At 41.1% G+C, this 13,069-nt stretch overlaps 1 protein-coding gene across 1 annotated transcript in view; it reads right to left on the bottom strand.

Annotated features, from left to right (window-relative positions):
* Window positions 1-8,645: 8,645 nt before the first annotated feature.
* The window catches only part of clmpb (CXADR like membrane protein b), an 86,062-nt gene continuing 81,638 nt past the window's right edge, over window positions 8,646-13,069 (bottom strand). The window contains exons 5-7 of the mRNA XM_036149493.1: window positions 11,915-12,037; window positions 11,243-11,384; window positions 8,646-9,450 (exon numbers count right to left, since the gene is read on the bottom strand). Coding sequence (XP_036005386.1) covers window positions 9,114-9,450; window positions 11,243-11,384; window positions 11,915-12,037 — 602 coding nt within the window. The 3' untranslated portion in view covers window positions 8,646-9,113. The remainder of the gene's footprint in view (window positions 9,451-11,242; window positions 11,385-11,914; window positions 12,038-13,069) is intronic.

Raw genomic sequence — 13,069 nt, 5'->3', positions numbered from 1 at the left:
CATGTTCAATGACTTTTACTATGACGCCTTAATGCAAGGCACATTTGTTCCACTTCCTTTTGCTGCTTTTGGTAAAAATCTAAATCAGAACATAAATAGCAAATTCATATTTCTCTTTATAGTCCAATGTTTAACCCATCCCTTAGGGAGCAGTATGATGCCACACTGAGTAGCGGACGTGGCACAATCTGTGGTGAAGGGTCTTGCTCAAGGGCCCAGAGAGACAGATTGAGTTCCCAACCGGTGACCTTTAAGGACCTCTCCAAGATGCAAAATTCCCTGCGCCCTGACCACCAGGCCACCACTCCCACTGATGTTCATGTAATAGTATTTGATCATCAACAAAGTTCTTCTTACAGAACAATTTGCTTAAGTTTGTATAGAGTAAATCATTCACCTGAAGGTTGATGTATCTCTCCAGCGCTGTGTCACAATTCACTGCATTTTATCTTAAGGTGTTACTTTAAGATCCTGTTTATCTGCTGCAGCCAACATTATTTTTAAGCATGGCACTTCCTTGGTTGTATTTAATATGTCCACTTTTCCCATTTTTTTATTCATAAAAAATCATGTCAGCATATAAAAGGGTCTAGAATTTATTCCGGGAGCTTGAAACAAACAAAAATTGGGTGGTGATTGAAATTGGAGGGTTTTCAGATTAATCGGTATGACAGGTGGCTGGCTCGGAGAGAAATCAAAAATCCATCTTTTTCTGATCAGGGTGCATTAAGCACAACACTCTTCAGTGACACACACACACACACACACACACACACACACACACACACACACACACACACACACACACACACACACACACACACACAAATAGTTGAGGGTCATACAAAAACTGGTTACTCTAACATTATTGTGGTCTGCCTTCTTTGATGTGGCTTTAAATATGGATCTAATAAAGTTATTCATGCTATCAGGATACTGTTTTGAGATAACCTTTTTGTAGAACAAAACTGCCCTGGCACGTGTAGGCAGCCATCTGTTCCATACGGTGTGCCGTGACACGACACATAAAAAACGATATTGTGATTCAGAAATCAAATTAGTCAAAATTGCAATTAGAGCATCACCCTAACTGCAATTTCTGTTTTGTTTTCTTGTTAGAATTTTTTTTATGTCCTTTGAAAAATACACCTATCCATAGGTGTAGTTTTTGTACAATGATTTTTATGCTTGAGCAATTTCCCAAGTAGATCTTATGATTATTGTTCTGGATCATTTTCAAATCCTCAATAATGATTTAGATGTTTTTATACTTACCAGCCATAGTTCCCCTTTGGAGTATTTCTATCTATGGTCTATCAACTATATATCTATATTTTCCGTCTACAAATCTCACACAAAATACAGCTTTATGTAGAAAAATAAAATATCTGATCTTCATACAAGAGTTAAAGGCCAATTTGTTCTCTGCACAAAGTTTGAAATACATGCTGTGAGATCATTGCATTTGTGTAATTGACATTGCAGGGATATGGAATAATGTGTAATATAGATCTGGATACTGAATGTCCTGAACTGTAACCAAGATGCCCAAAATGCCATTAGGGTAGTACAAGCATGTGAGTGTGAATAGTGCCTAGGTATGCCAGAGAGGGTGGTTTATGACAGTCTCATCACACGTGGCCAATCATGTAGAACAATGAGAACAGAGGCATGAAACTGGGGGTGGAGTGGTGTGTTTTGGCCTTGAAAATCTGAAATAGCTTAGGATAGATCATTTTTATTGTTTGAAAATATCACATATAGCATGCAGCCTGTAGCCAGCTCCATGGATGGATCATTGGGCAAAGTGTGTTATTCATGCATTTGTGACTTCCTGCCACCTTCTCTGCGTCCTTGAAACAGATAAAGCCACCATGTTTCCCGTTTGCCAAGGTTTATCCATACTGTGTGTCTTGGCAGTTCGACAGATTGCCAACATAATTCTATGTTCCATCCTCAGGTTTTGAGAAGCTTTGGCTCCAAGTGGATGCACAAAACTAAATGTGAATTGGCTTCAAAATATTATAAGAGTGAGTTATGTTGTATTTAGTACAAAAAAAGTACTGACACATTCAGTCAGTTAAATGCGCAGACAAAGCCTTACCTAGTCTTTTTAGCCCAGTTTTAAATTGTGTTACTAATAAGTTATTATCCTGTAAAAAAACAACAACACCTCTCTGAGAAACAGATGTGACTTCATTGTTAAGGTGAGCCCATTTTACATTAATGTGGATCTGAATTTAAGATCCTAATAAATCGTTCTGTCTATATCCACTAGCTGTTAGACCAAATGCAGGTCAGTTTTACCACTCGTGTAAAAATGTTGGATTTTAAAACAGGCATTTGTAATAATGCTAAGACTAATGTAGCTCTTTAAAATTCACAAAAAAATATTTTGCGCTTAAAGATATGCATCATACTACTTGCTCCCTGCAGACTAATAGAAAGTCAGTCTGTGAATAGAAAGCCAGCCAGCCAGCCAACCAGTCAGCCAGCTGTCTGTTTAAGGGTGACATCGTGTAGTCAGCCAGTCTGTATCAAAACATTAAAAACTGTGGGTATCCCACCTGAGTTTCTGGAAGGGATCTGCTCAACCATCACACACATAAAAATAGTCTGTTTAATTCTACTAGTACATTTACAGGGACTGTGTGCTTTGGTCAAAATAAAGACACAGAGTAACAGACACTGCAGGTGGGTCGGACCTAAAACAAAGAATGAAATGTGGAAAACGCTCCTCATACCCACTGCAAGGCGTGTGGTGCATGAGGCATTAAATGTAATGCTCTGGGTCTCCTTCTCTTCCCAACTCCCAAGGAGCCTTTGCAATACCAGATTTTAAATACAAATCTGTTGGTTTCTCCCAGAACTCCGAAAATGAGTCGCCATCGGATTCTTTATCAGTAACATAACGTGAAATATATGGTCGGATGAACACAGAAAGGGTTCCCCGGAAACAAAATTCCTTCATTGTTTTCTCAGTCCTCAGGCATAATTCCAATAGGAAACCTTCAGGTGAGCTGAAAACAAGAGAGCACAAGAGGAGCCAAGACAGCGGATGATCCAGTCTAGTCAGGTTGTGAAGAGGAACAGGCGAAGTCCCCACTCTTTGTATTCTCCAACCTTGTGAAATCTTGAAAGGGAAGACTAAGTGCTTTGTTGATGGAAAAAATGGGGTTGCACAAAGCATTACCAACAGTCTGATAATGCTAGGGCAGTGAAAGAATAATTTTCTCTAAGCTATTTTACACATCTTCACAAGGAGTGTTATCAAGTCCAAAGGGTTAGCGCCACTGTCATATGCCAATATGCTGTATATAACACATCTTAAATGCCCATAAACTAATACAAGGAAAATCCTTCTTTAACTCTTAAGTCTGGGGTGTAGCTGTGCAATGCTGAAATGAAGTGCTGCTAATATTCATGTTTTCTCATCTTTGGCCTTGCAGGTTTGATTCCTCCGATAAGCAGACAATAAATGTAATTCTTTTTGACAGCTGTCAAATTCTGGTTTAGTCAGCCAAGCCGGCGAGACTGACCCTTCCACAAACACATACGTAAAGCATACAAGTTTCTACTAAGCATAAAAGCTCTGACCTTAACACCTCCCACACACCAGACTTGGCAGAGGAGGGGAGGCTTTGGAGCACTGATAAATTATTCACCAGTTTATAACTCTAGGAGTCTCCCTCATTCCAATTCTAAAGGAAGATGTCACAAGAACGGTTAGGTTGTCATTGAATATTTTATTTGCAAATGAAAGAGTAATAACTCAGAAGTCGTAAAAATATACATTTTTTTTTACTTGTGATATTTACATGGATTGTTTTCATCAAACGAACAAAGGAAAAAAAAAAGTTCTTTATTGTTTTAGAAAACCAAAAAAAAAGAAAAAAAAGAAAAGACAACGCACATCATAAAACAGATGAGAGTAAAGTAAACATAAGTGTTTTACATTTCCCTTTAGTCGAGCCATGCTGAGCCTGTCTGCCCCTGACACTGAATCGACGCGGTCAGGAGGAAACAGCCGACCACACAGAACCAACACACGCCGGTGATGAGCATAGCACACAGAAAAGTGCAAAGTACATGGATAAACGTTTGAAATAACTCAAAAGAAGACAGAAAATAAAGCTTCAAAAATCATTTTGAGTTGATATATTTACAATTTTTGATTTTCTTGTTTTTTTTTTATTACTTTTGGTTGATTACAGGTATGTTACATCAAAGCAAAGCATTCCCATTCATCTGCTCAATCGTCTATGACATGCAGGTACCTTTTGCAATCTCTCCTCACCTTCCTTGAGGTTGAACCGAGCCTCGTCTGTCTCCGCTCTCAAAAAGCAATAATACATCACATTCTCTTATACTGACAGACAAGGCCAAAACCACAGATTGCCCTGCTCGACAGCTTTAACCAGAAATAAAACGCGACTGATGGAACGTAAAACACTGTAGCTACATGAGATTCATTCTCCCATCGCCTACCGCAGGATAACCATTAGCCATTTAACGGCACCTTTGAGTGTTGATAACGAGACAATATGCAGCGCTGACGGATAATATTGGATGTGGAGCCGACGCTCTGAGCTGTGGGGCGTGTTAAGACTTTTTCCTCCTGCGCTCACTGAACTGACAAAAGCGACTTAAAATTCATTTGTTGGAAAAAGAGTGAGTTTGTCGGGCCACAAAGGGGGATGCAACGCGAGGGCTCATAAACTGGGGAATCTGCCACCTGAGACGCGCCGACGCTGCAAAGCAAATCAAAAAAAAGCTTGGAGGAATTTATAAAGCTGGAAGACTTGTCCCCCCCCATCCTCCACCGCCGTTGCTACTTTCATCTGTGGAGGAGGGAATCTCAATGACAAGAGCCCACAGCCCTGGCTCAGAACCAATCCTGTTATAACTCTCCTGTTTCCCGGTAGCTCTCTTGTACATTCCCAAGCAAGGGGGAGAAGAATATTTCAGCATACGCTATCAAGATCTTTAAGATGCACCGCAGTGTCTGTTTTAGTGAGCGCTTGCAAGTGCGTGTGTGGTTTTCCTACTGTATCTTTTTTTTTTTTTTTTTTTTTTACGTACAAGTGTGTGCACATGTCCTCTGAGTGATGCCGCGTCCTGTTCCGTGCCGCATTTAGTATCCCGGCTCCATCAGTCAGCCGTAATACCTCCAGACATTCGATCCATCAAATTGATTCTGAAGGAGCAGAAATAACAGGGAACGCTTGTTTGGGCTTTCGTTTGTGCAAATGGTGTCAGCTTCTGTGAGGTGTGCTTGGATGTGCACATAACTGCATTCTCATATGCATCCTGCATATGATAGGTGCACCTGTTGATGTGTGCGTATATACAACTTGTAACCGTGCGTGCGTGCGTGTTCGGTGAGATGCCATCAATACGGCCCTGGCAAATGTGCATTCTGCACGGAGATAGCGGGAGAGTACAAGTACCCTCCAGAGCTGATGAGAGTTATGAATTATAGACGCTCTTTGTCTCGAGATGCCACCCCCACAAGCAAAAACATGACTGCTGCCTGTGAAGCCAAGTTCAATAGGCATATAAAACTAAGCAAAAGCTAAAATAAACACTGCCAGTCTGCAGTCATGTACACTTAGACAGAGGTTGCCTTGCTTGACTGCATCCTTCGCCCTCAGTGAATGGGTAACATCGGAGTGTGTGGGTGTGGCCCAAGGGCAAGTACTGGATTTACATGCATACACCCACACACATACATACACACACACACGTTCGCACGCATTAGCTAACGTATGCGCTGTCATGCCAGTGCACACGCTCACAGGCAACCCTCCTCTGTTACGAACAAAGAGAAGCCTCCTTGGTCAAATGTGACACTCTGCTGCTAGTTACATTTTTCACCAATTACCGCTGTGGTTAAGTCATGTGAGAAATCCAATGTGTGAAATCAAACACCTCCTTTCCTGGCAGATGTTGCGCATTTAGACCTGAAAAACAACCCAATCCGTCCTAATGATGCAGAGACAAGAGTGATGAGAGTTTTAATCTTGGACATAACAACACAAGATACGGTGGGGGAAAAAAAATGGAAAAAAATGCTAATGGCAAGGCAAACTATTCTGGAGACTTGGTGGGTCCAAGATGCCGCTCTTTGTTAATCCTCACTACTGTGCATTTTTGAAATAGAAATATAGGCCTTCCTTTAGCTTTGCTATTTACAGTTCTAGTTGTTTTAAACATTTAAATGATTGCTCTGACTATAGATGTGAGCAAATTTACACAGACAGTGCTCCAAAGGATAAGAAAGCCCCAGTGTGTAAGATTTTCACACTGGCGCACCATCTGGATTTGCGCTAAATGAATTACATAGGACCTTGCCGTTAAGCGTGCAATAACTACTATGGAAGCCATGGAGTGTCATAAATGTGACAATGTAAATATGTCCTCAATGTATTTGGTACCAAGCTACTGTTAATAGCTTGATGCTTTTTGGGCTCGTTGCTGAACGTGCCCTTGAAAATTCCACCCTTCCAGATAGAGAAACCTGTTTCGGTGATTAAATTCTTCAGGTTAGTGAATTATGGACAAGGAGTTTCTAAAATACATCCTTCTGTGAAATAGATATCTTGAGAAACTACGACCAAATATAGCTTTGTGTACTTGAAACATAATGCAAACTGAACCCCTTTTACAGACACTTTCCTGGGTTCAACAAAATCTTCTGAAACCCTGTCACCGTTAAACTGTAAATTTTATGTTTAAAGGCATGGATAATGTCTGGATGGAAACACTTTAAGAAAAAACTAAAAGTATGTTAAAATAATATAATGATAGAGCAATGAAAAAATCTGGAAAATGAATACTGTCTGCATATACTCCCCAAGGTTATTGAGAATAAATGCAAAAGGAATTAGTGAAAAATATTCCTGGCCTTTATTCTGATTTCTACACCTGTCTCTTTTGTTTCAGCTCAAGGATCTTTAAAATGAGTTGACTTATTATCCAGTTAATTAAATCGTAGAGTCAAAGCTACTTTATGTTTTAGCTCACCGACCCATGTGAAGATTGAACACAGTGATGGTCTTGAAAACGTTTTACATTCTTTCTTCCATTTTATTATTATTATCATTGGTGGCATAAAAACCAAAGAAAAACGAAAAAGAAAAAAAACAACAACTTTAGATTTCACTTTAGATTTCTCACTTGACCATTTCTTGTAAAAGGAAAATCTCTCCTGACGTCCCCTTATTTTTTTAAATGAACTGTCATTGTGTGCGTATATCTATCTGTATGTACAATATAAAACAAGACTGATTACAGAATGTACAGTACATAGTCCCGTGGCATGGGATTGCCTTCTCTCCGATCACTCTACTTGGTGTTCCCTCGGCAGCCTCTGTTACTGGTGCAGTTTTTTGTGATATCGAGTGTTTCCTGCTGGTGACCCTCAAAGCTGCATGTGAACAGAGAATTAACCACTGTTACACTGAAGATAAGAACCAAGGGAGGGAGGTGGAGGCTAAAAAAAATAACATCTAAAAAGGAGAGGGATTGCAAAGGCACACTAGATAGGCTACTCACCCTTTTTTTTTTAAGCTATTTTAAATCAAACTGCGCTTTGTCTCTCAGAGGATACAGCAATTGAGTTTCTTGCTGACAACAAGCATTAACCAAGCGAGTGATTGGGCGAAACAACAATGAAGTGCCACACCGCATTTAGAGATCCCAGGAGAGTGTCGGATTTGGAATCGCACCCCTTGGTCTCCTTCCTTAGACACACTCCAATTAAATGTGAAAGTCCTGTGCCTTAGTTTGATGCTGTACCCTGAAGGGGGTTCAAAAAAAATGGACTCCGCCATCTTTTTACATCACACATTCATCGCAATAGATTTTGGCTTTAGTTAAGAAAAGTAGCTGGTAAAAAGAAACGTGAAAAATGCCGATCATAAGCCGTCATGGGGCATTGGTGGCACTTCTTGAAATAAACGATTGGACACATGGCTGTCTTTGACGTTTTGCAACTCGCTCTGGAAGCAGAGACTAAGGAAAACAGAGACAAAAAAACAAAACAAAGACTCTAGATGCTCTAGTAGATGCTTACCTCTATGTTTAAAGTTCCGCTATAGGTCTAATAAATGCTACTAAATTACTTAGGAGAATATTTGGTTGCAGTACAGGAGTTTAACAATGTAGATGTGGGAGAGCGATAACAAGTCCGATGAGTTGACTTCGCCATCAGTGCTGTATCCTTCCCACCCCCCCCCCTCCACTCCGCTCCCTACCCCAGCCAAAAGGTGAGGTAGATGAGGCGTTCCCGAGCCAGCAGAGTCAGTCTGTGGTTTCTCCTGGGTTCCTTTGCGAGAGCACAAAAGACCGAGTGCAACGAGGCGGATGATGCACACGCCGCACACCGTGTCTGTCCACATGGATGGGCAAAATCGGCCGGGCCCAAGGGGGAGGGAAGGGGGGGGGGGGAGAGCGGTTTGTGGTTTTCGAGCAAGTAGTTGGAAGCAGCCAGACGGAGGCATGGAGTGACATGAATCAGAGAATCACCCCTCCATCCTGGCTTCCAACTTTATTAAAAAACAACAAAACAAAAAACAGCTTCCCGCACAGTCTCCCACTTTCCCCCTCATTTCCGCCCTACTTATGTTCATCTGGTATAACTGGGGGTGAGCGTAAGTATGTTTTTAGTTTCCTTTTCTCACTCCATGCCTAAGCCTTTGATTTGATGAATAAATAAAGATCTTCTAGGGGTGCCTTCCACCTCAATGCACACGGTGCTTCTCTGTACCATCCGAAGCAAAAAGAAGAAACTCAGCAAAAAAGTTCAGCCTTCAGCCTTGGGATCATTTTGCATCTCAGGTTTCTGCTTTTTATTTATTTTTTTGTTTTGTTTTGTTTTTGAATTCAGCAGGGGCAAGCATGTCTTATATTTTACCCTTTAAATTATGCATTCATTAAAAGTACTTTTGGAATTATAGTATTGATTCTTTTAATTACATCCTTTAAACTAGTTGCATTTCTTTGTTTATGGAAGAGTCTGAGTCTTTGGGAGGTGGGGGGAGGGGTTGTGAGGCTTCGGAGAGGGGTCGGAGTCTTACATGGCTGCAGGAAAAGGGGCGTGGCTTTCAGTCCTACACAGTCTGAAAGGCCTTGGTCTGGGCTGGGACCATGAGGGTTGGTGGTGTGGGCCCAGACATGTTCCTGGAGTTGAATTTTGGAGTGACAGGGGGCTCGGGCGTTTTGGGGGGCACCACTGTGGTGTAGGCTGGAGGGGACTGGGGGAAGCCCGGAGGTTGTCCATTTTCTTTGAGAGCTGCCACGGCAGGGGGACGTGGGCGGTGGCCACGCTGAGTGCTGTTGTGCACCATTGACTGGGTGGAGGAGGCGCCAGAGCGCGAACTGCCAGAGCGGGACGAGGATAGGGAGTTTGGCTTCACCAGTTTGGCCTTGGGAGCCTCAGCATCTTCCCTGTATGCCGAGAAAGACAGCAAAGAAACACAACAATATTTATTTGATACAACAGGAAAACAACCCCCACACAATAACTGCACAGCATAAGGCTCGCGCATAACACTATTCCGAGGTCTAAGGCACATGGGACTTGTAGTTTGCCAGGGTCTCATGTAATTCATGAGATAACCCCCATAGCCTCAGAGTTTTCTGCAACACATTTGCATGGAACAATAACATATGCAGGAATCACTAGATCCCCAGACACAACTGTTGGAGCAAACAAAAATGTGCTGAAAACACAATGAAAACTTCCCCAAATAAATCAACTTTTACTGCAGTTTTATCCTGGTAACATCCCCTGAGAATGCACCGGAGTGGCCCATGGTTGTAGACAATGACTGACCATGGCAGCAACCCTCGTTATTTCTTGTCTGATTTCAAAAGCAAACTGCCATAAAAAAGGATATTAAACGTACAGAAAGTTTGTTAAAAAGTTCTAAGTCAGTACAAAAAGTCAGATAATGCTTGTGAACACGCAGAGACAGAAATGACAGTTTGCTTCATCAGAAACAACTAATGCTTTGTGTATTTTATGTTGAGAATATATATTCTAATAGAGCCAAAACACAAAATAATACAAATCAAATGGAACTAATAAAAATGTATGAAGGTGGAGATTTTATCTGCTACAACTTCATACAAAAGCTTCCAGATAACTGCATGCAGAGAACAAGGATCTTAAAGTATCACTATAGGTCTAATAAATGCTAATAAATACACGGACCAGTTTCTAAAAATCCATTACAAAACTGTTGCTTTTTTTTTTAGCTAAATGGGATAAAAAAAAAAAGTACCGAATTAAACAGGTAAAAATTCCTGCATCTCGAGGAAAAATCTTCAGATGATGCTGACAGAATCATACAAACTACAAAAGCATGAGCTTGTCAACATATATGACCTTGAGAAAAATACAGCCCTTTCACTGTATAATGCTAATTATACAAGATATTAAAAACATAAATTGATAATATGATCTAATATAGATCACTTAAACTACAGAAAAAATCAAATTATTCCTTCTGCTGCAAAACGGATAATAATACATTGATTATTACTATTGGGATAACACTATAACAACTATTTGGTACTGACATGCAATATTAAGAACGAATATAGCATGGACAATAACAATATTTAGTAGAACTTTTTTTTTTATTTTAGAATATAATACAGTGTTGCCATTCTGCTCTATAAAATGGTAAAAGTTTAACAGGCTGATTTAGCTGGTTGGTCTATCCGCTATGGTTGCCAGGTGGCAGTCAGTTACTTAATATGCTTGATTGTTATGGCTTGCCAACTGGAGTTTTAAATCAGTGTTACATCAATACGCAATAGCGGGGTGATCGTAAATGTTTCAAAAGAGACAGTTTTATCTTTTTTGTGTAAGTGAGGGAAACATGTTTTAGCTTTAATTGATCCAGCTAGTTGTAGCGTGCAGCAACATGTGGGGGAGGGGTAGCGTTGCATTACTCTATAATTGAGAAACCTCTGGTGACCATAGCACCTTCTCTGGCATCTTGTAAAAAAATATTTTAAACCATGGGAATAGTATGAGAAAAAACTGCTTTATTAATTCACCTTGATAAACCTTGACATCAGTAACTGGCCTATGCCTAAGATAGCCTGATTGAGACGTGGCTAAAACCCGTGAAAAGGCAAATGTTTGTGTCCCAGTTTTTAGTAAGCCTTGTTTTAAACAGGAAGATGGTTTCAAAAAAAGTGACAGAAGAAAAGAATATTTCAGAACCTGATCTCATTTGGGGTCTCCTCCTCCTCGTACTTCTTTTTCTCCTTCTTCCGGAAGACGAGCCAGATGATTAATATGACAATGAGGACACCGAAGGATATTCCCACCACTGCTCCCGCTACTGTCCCCACATCCCTCACATCTGTAGATGAAAAAAAGGGAGAAAGCGATGACAGATAGATTTAGTTTCTCTCTCTCTGGTAAAATAATATTCCCTTTTCTCTGTTAGTCCTCAATTTATTAATAACCATTTTACATGCACATATACCCGACAAAGATTCACTCCTTTCTTTTGAGCCACTCTATGTATAATTAATTTAAGGGCATTAATTTTACACCCAGGCCTGAAAAGTATTTCTGCTGAGCTACTAGATCTGTTGAGACCCCCCCCCCCCCCCCCCCCCCCAAACACACACACACACACATGACCCTGTCAGGGGACTCTGAAGGAATGCATCATTTCTGACAGTGAAACATGACATTTGAAGCAGAGAGGGTTACCAGTGACCCCAGCTTTGAGTTCACTGCATTCGAGAGGAGGGCGGAGGGGAGGAGAGGCAGGGTGGAGAATAAATGTATTTGCTGCCGCAGTTTAAAACAATAACCCTCAATCAGTGTGGCAGTTTGGTGCGAGGTGAAGACTGAGAGGTCAAGTTCCCCACCACAACTCACGCTGCATGGTGACCTCGATGGTGCAGTTCTCCTCTCCCACGTCGTTGCTGGCCGTGCACCTGTAGACACCCGTGCTGTCCATGGTGAGGTTCCTCAGGGTGACAATCTCTGGGTTCTTCAGATCTGCCCAAAATAATGTAAAATAAAATAAAAAATAGGACGTCATTTATAAGCGGGGAACTGAATGATAATCAACGAGAAGGATTTTCCAGTGGAGGTCCATCACGGTCAGGCGGACCTGAGCAGAGAAGCAGGAATACGTCTGACAGGGTGACAGAGTCCCATGGCCCAATGGGATATTTAGTCATCTCCACCACTGACAACCGTGTGGTATTGGCTTTCACTGGACTCATAAATAATGGCTGGTGATGCTGTGTGTTATTGTCCCGTGAAAAGTAATTATACAGAACAGGTGGTGCTTGGTTCATATCATTAACTGGAGTGTTATTGTCTGGACACGTGCCACCAAAAAAAAAAAAAAACACACACAAAAAAAGTCAAATACTCTGTATTTCTCACCTTGTCTGTTGTTTGGGTTTTCAATTGGATTAAAGGAAATGACTGCAAAACCTTTGAGTGCATTGCATTAGATTTTTTCCCCCCCACTTCCGCCTCACTCCCAGAAAACGTTCACTCTGCGTTGCAGCTACGATTCACTTGAGGCGGCTTGACATTTCAAATTCATTAGATCTCAGCTTCAGCTCGAATCCTCGTAATAATACAAGTAATCCCAACGGAACAAAATCACAAATCACAACGTTGTTCTGTTTGATTTCCTGGAAAGAAAATACAAACAGCACTCGTTTTTTTTTACGGTTTTAGGCTCCATTGCTTGTATGCGGGGAGAGAATCGGAGCAGCCGAAACATATCAACTGATTGCAGTATCAGTGGATGAAACTGGTAAACAAAATAAACACGTCTCCCCTTGAGCCAAAGGTTGTAGCTTTTAATTATCCTCGTGAAGCTGCTAAAGGATCAGCGGTGGGAGAAAAAGGCTCGCTTCGGCAGATTTAGGTGCCGCTGCGCTTACAGACGTATGGAAGTAAAGACGAGGGGAAGTGGAGTTGCAGAGGCGTCGCTAATATAAAAATGAATTATCATAGCATTTCTGTGCAGAGGGACTAAATGGTGAATCAGCACATCATCTCAGTGTG

The sequence above is a fragment of the Fundulus heteroclitus genome, chromosome 18 (assembly GCF_011125445.2).
Source record: "Fundulus heteroclitus isolate FHET01 chromosome 18, MU-UCD_Fhet_4.1, whole genome shotgun sequence".
In the NCBI taxonomy this organism is placed as follows: Eukaryota; Metazoa; Chordata; class Actinopteri; order Cyprinodontiformes; family Fundulidae; genus Fundulus; species Fundulus heteroclitus.
Note: the sequence above shows the minus strand (reverse complement) of the source record. Positions and strands in the feature narration are given on the sequence as shown.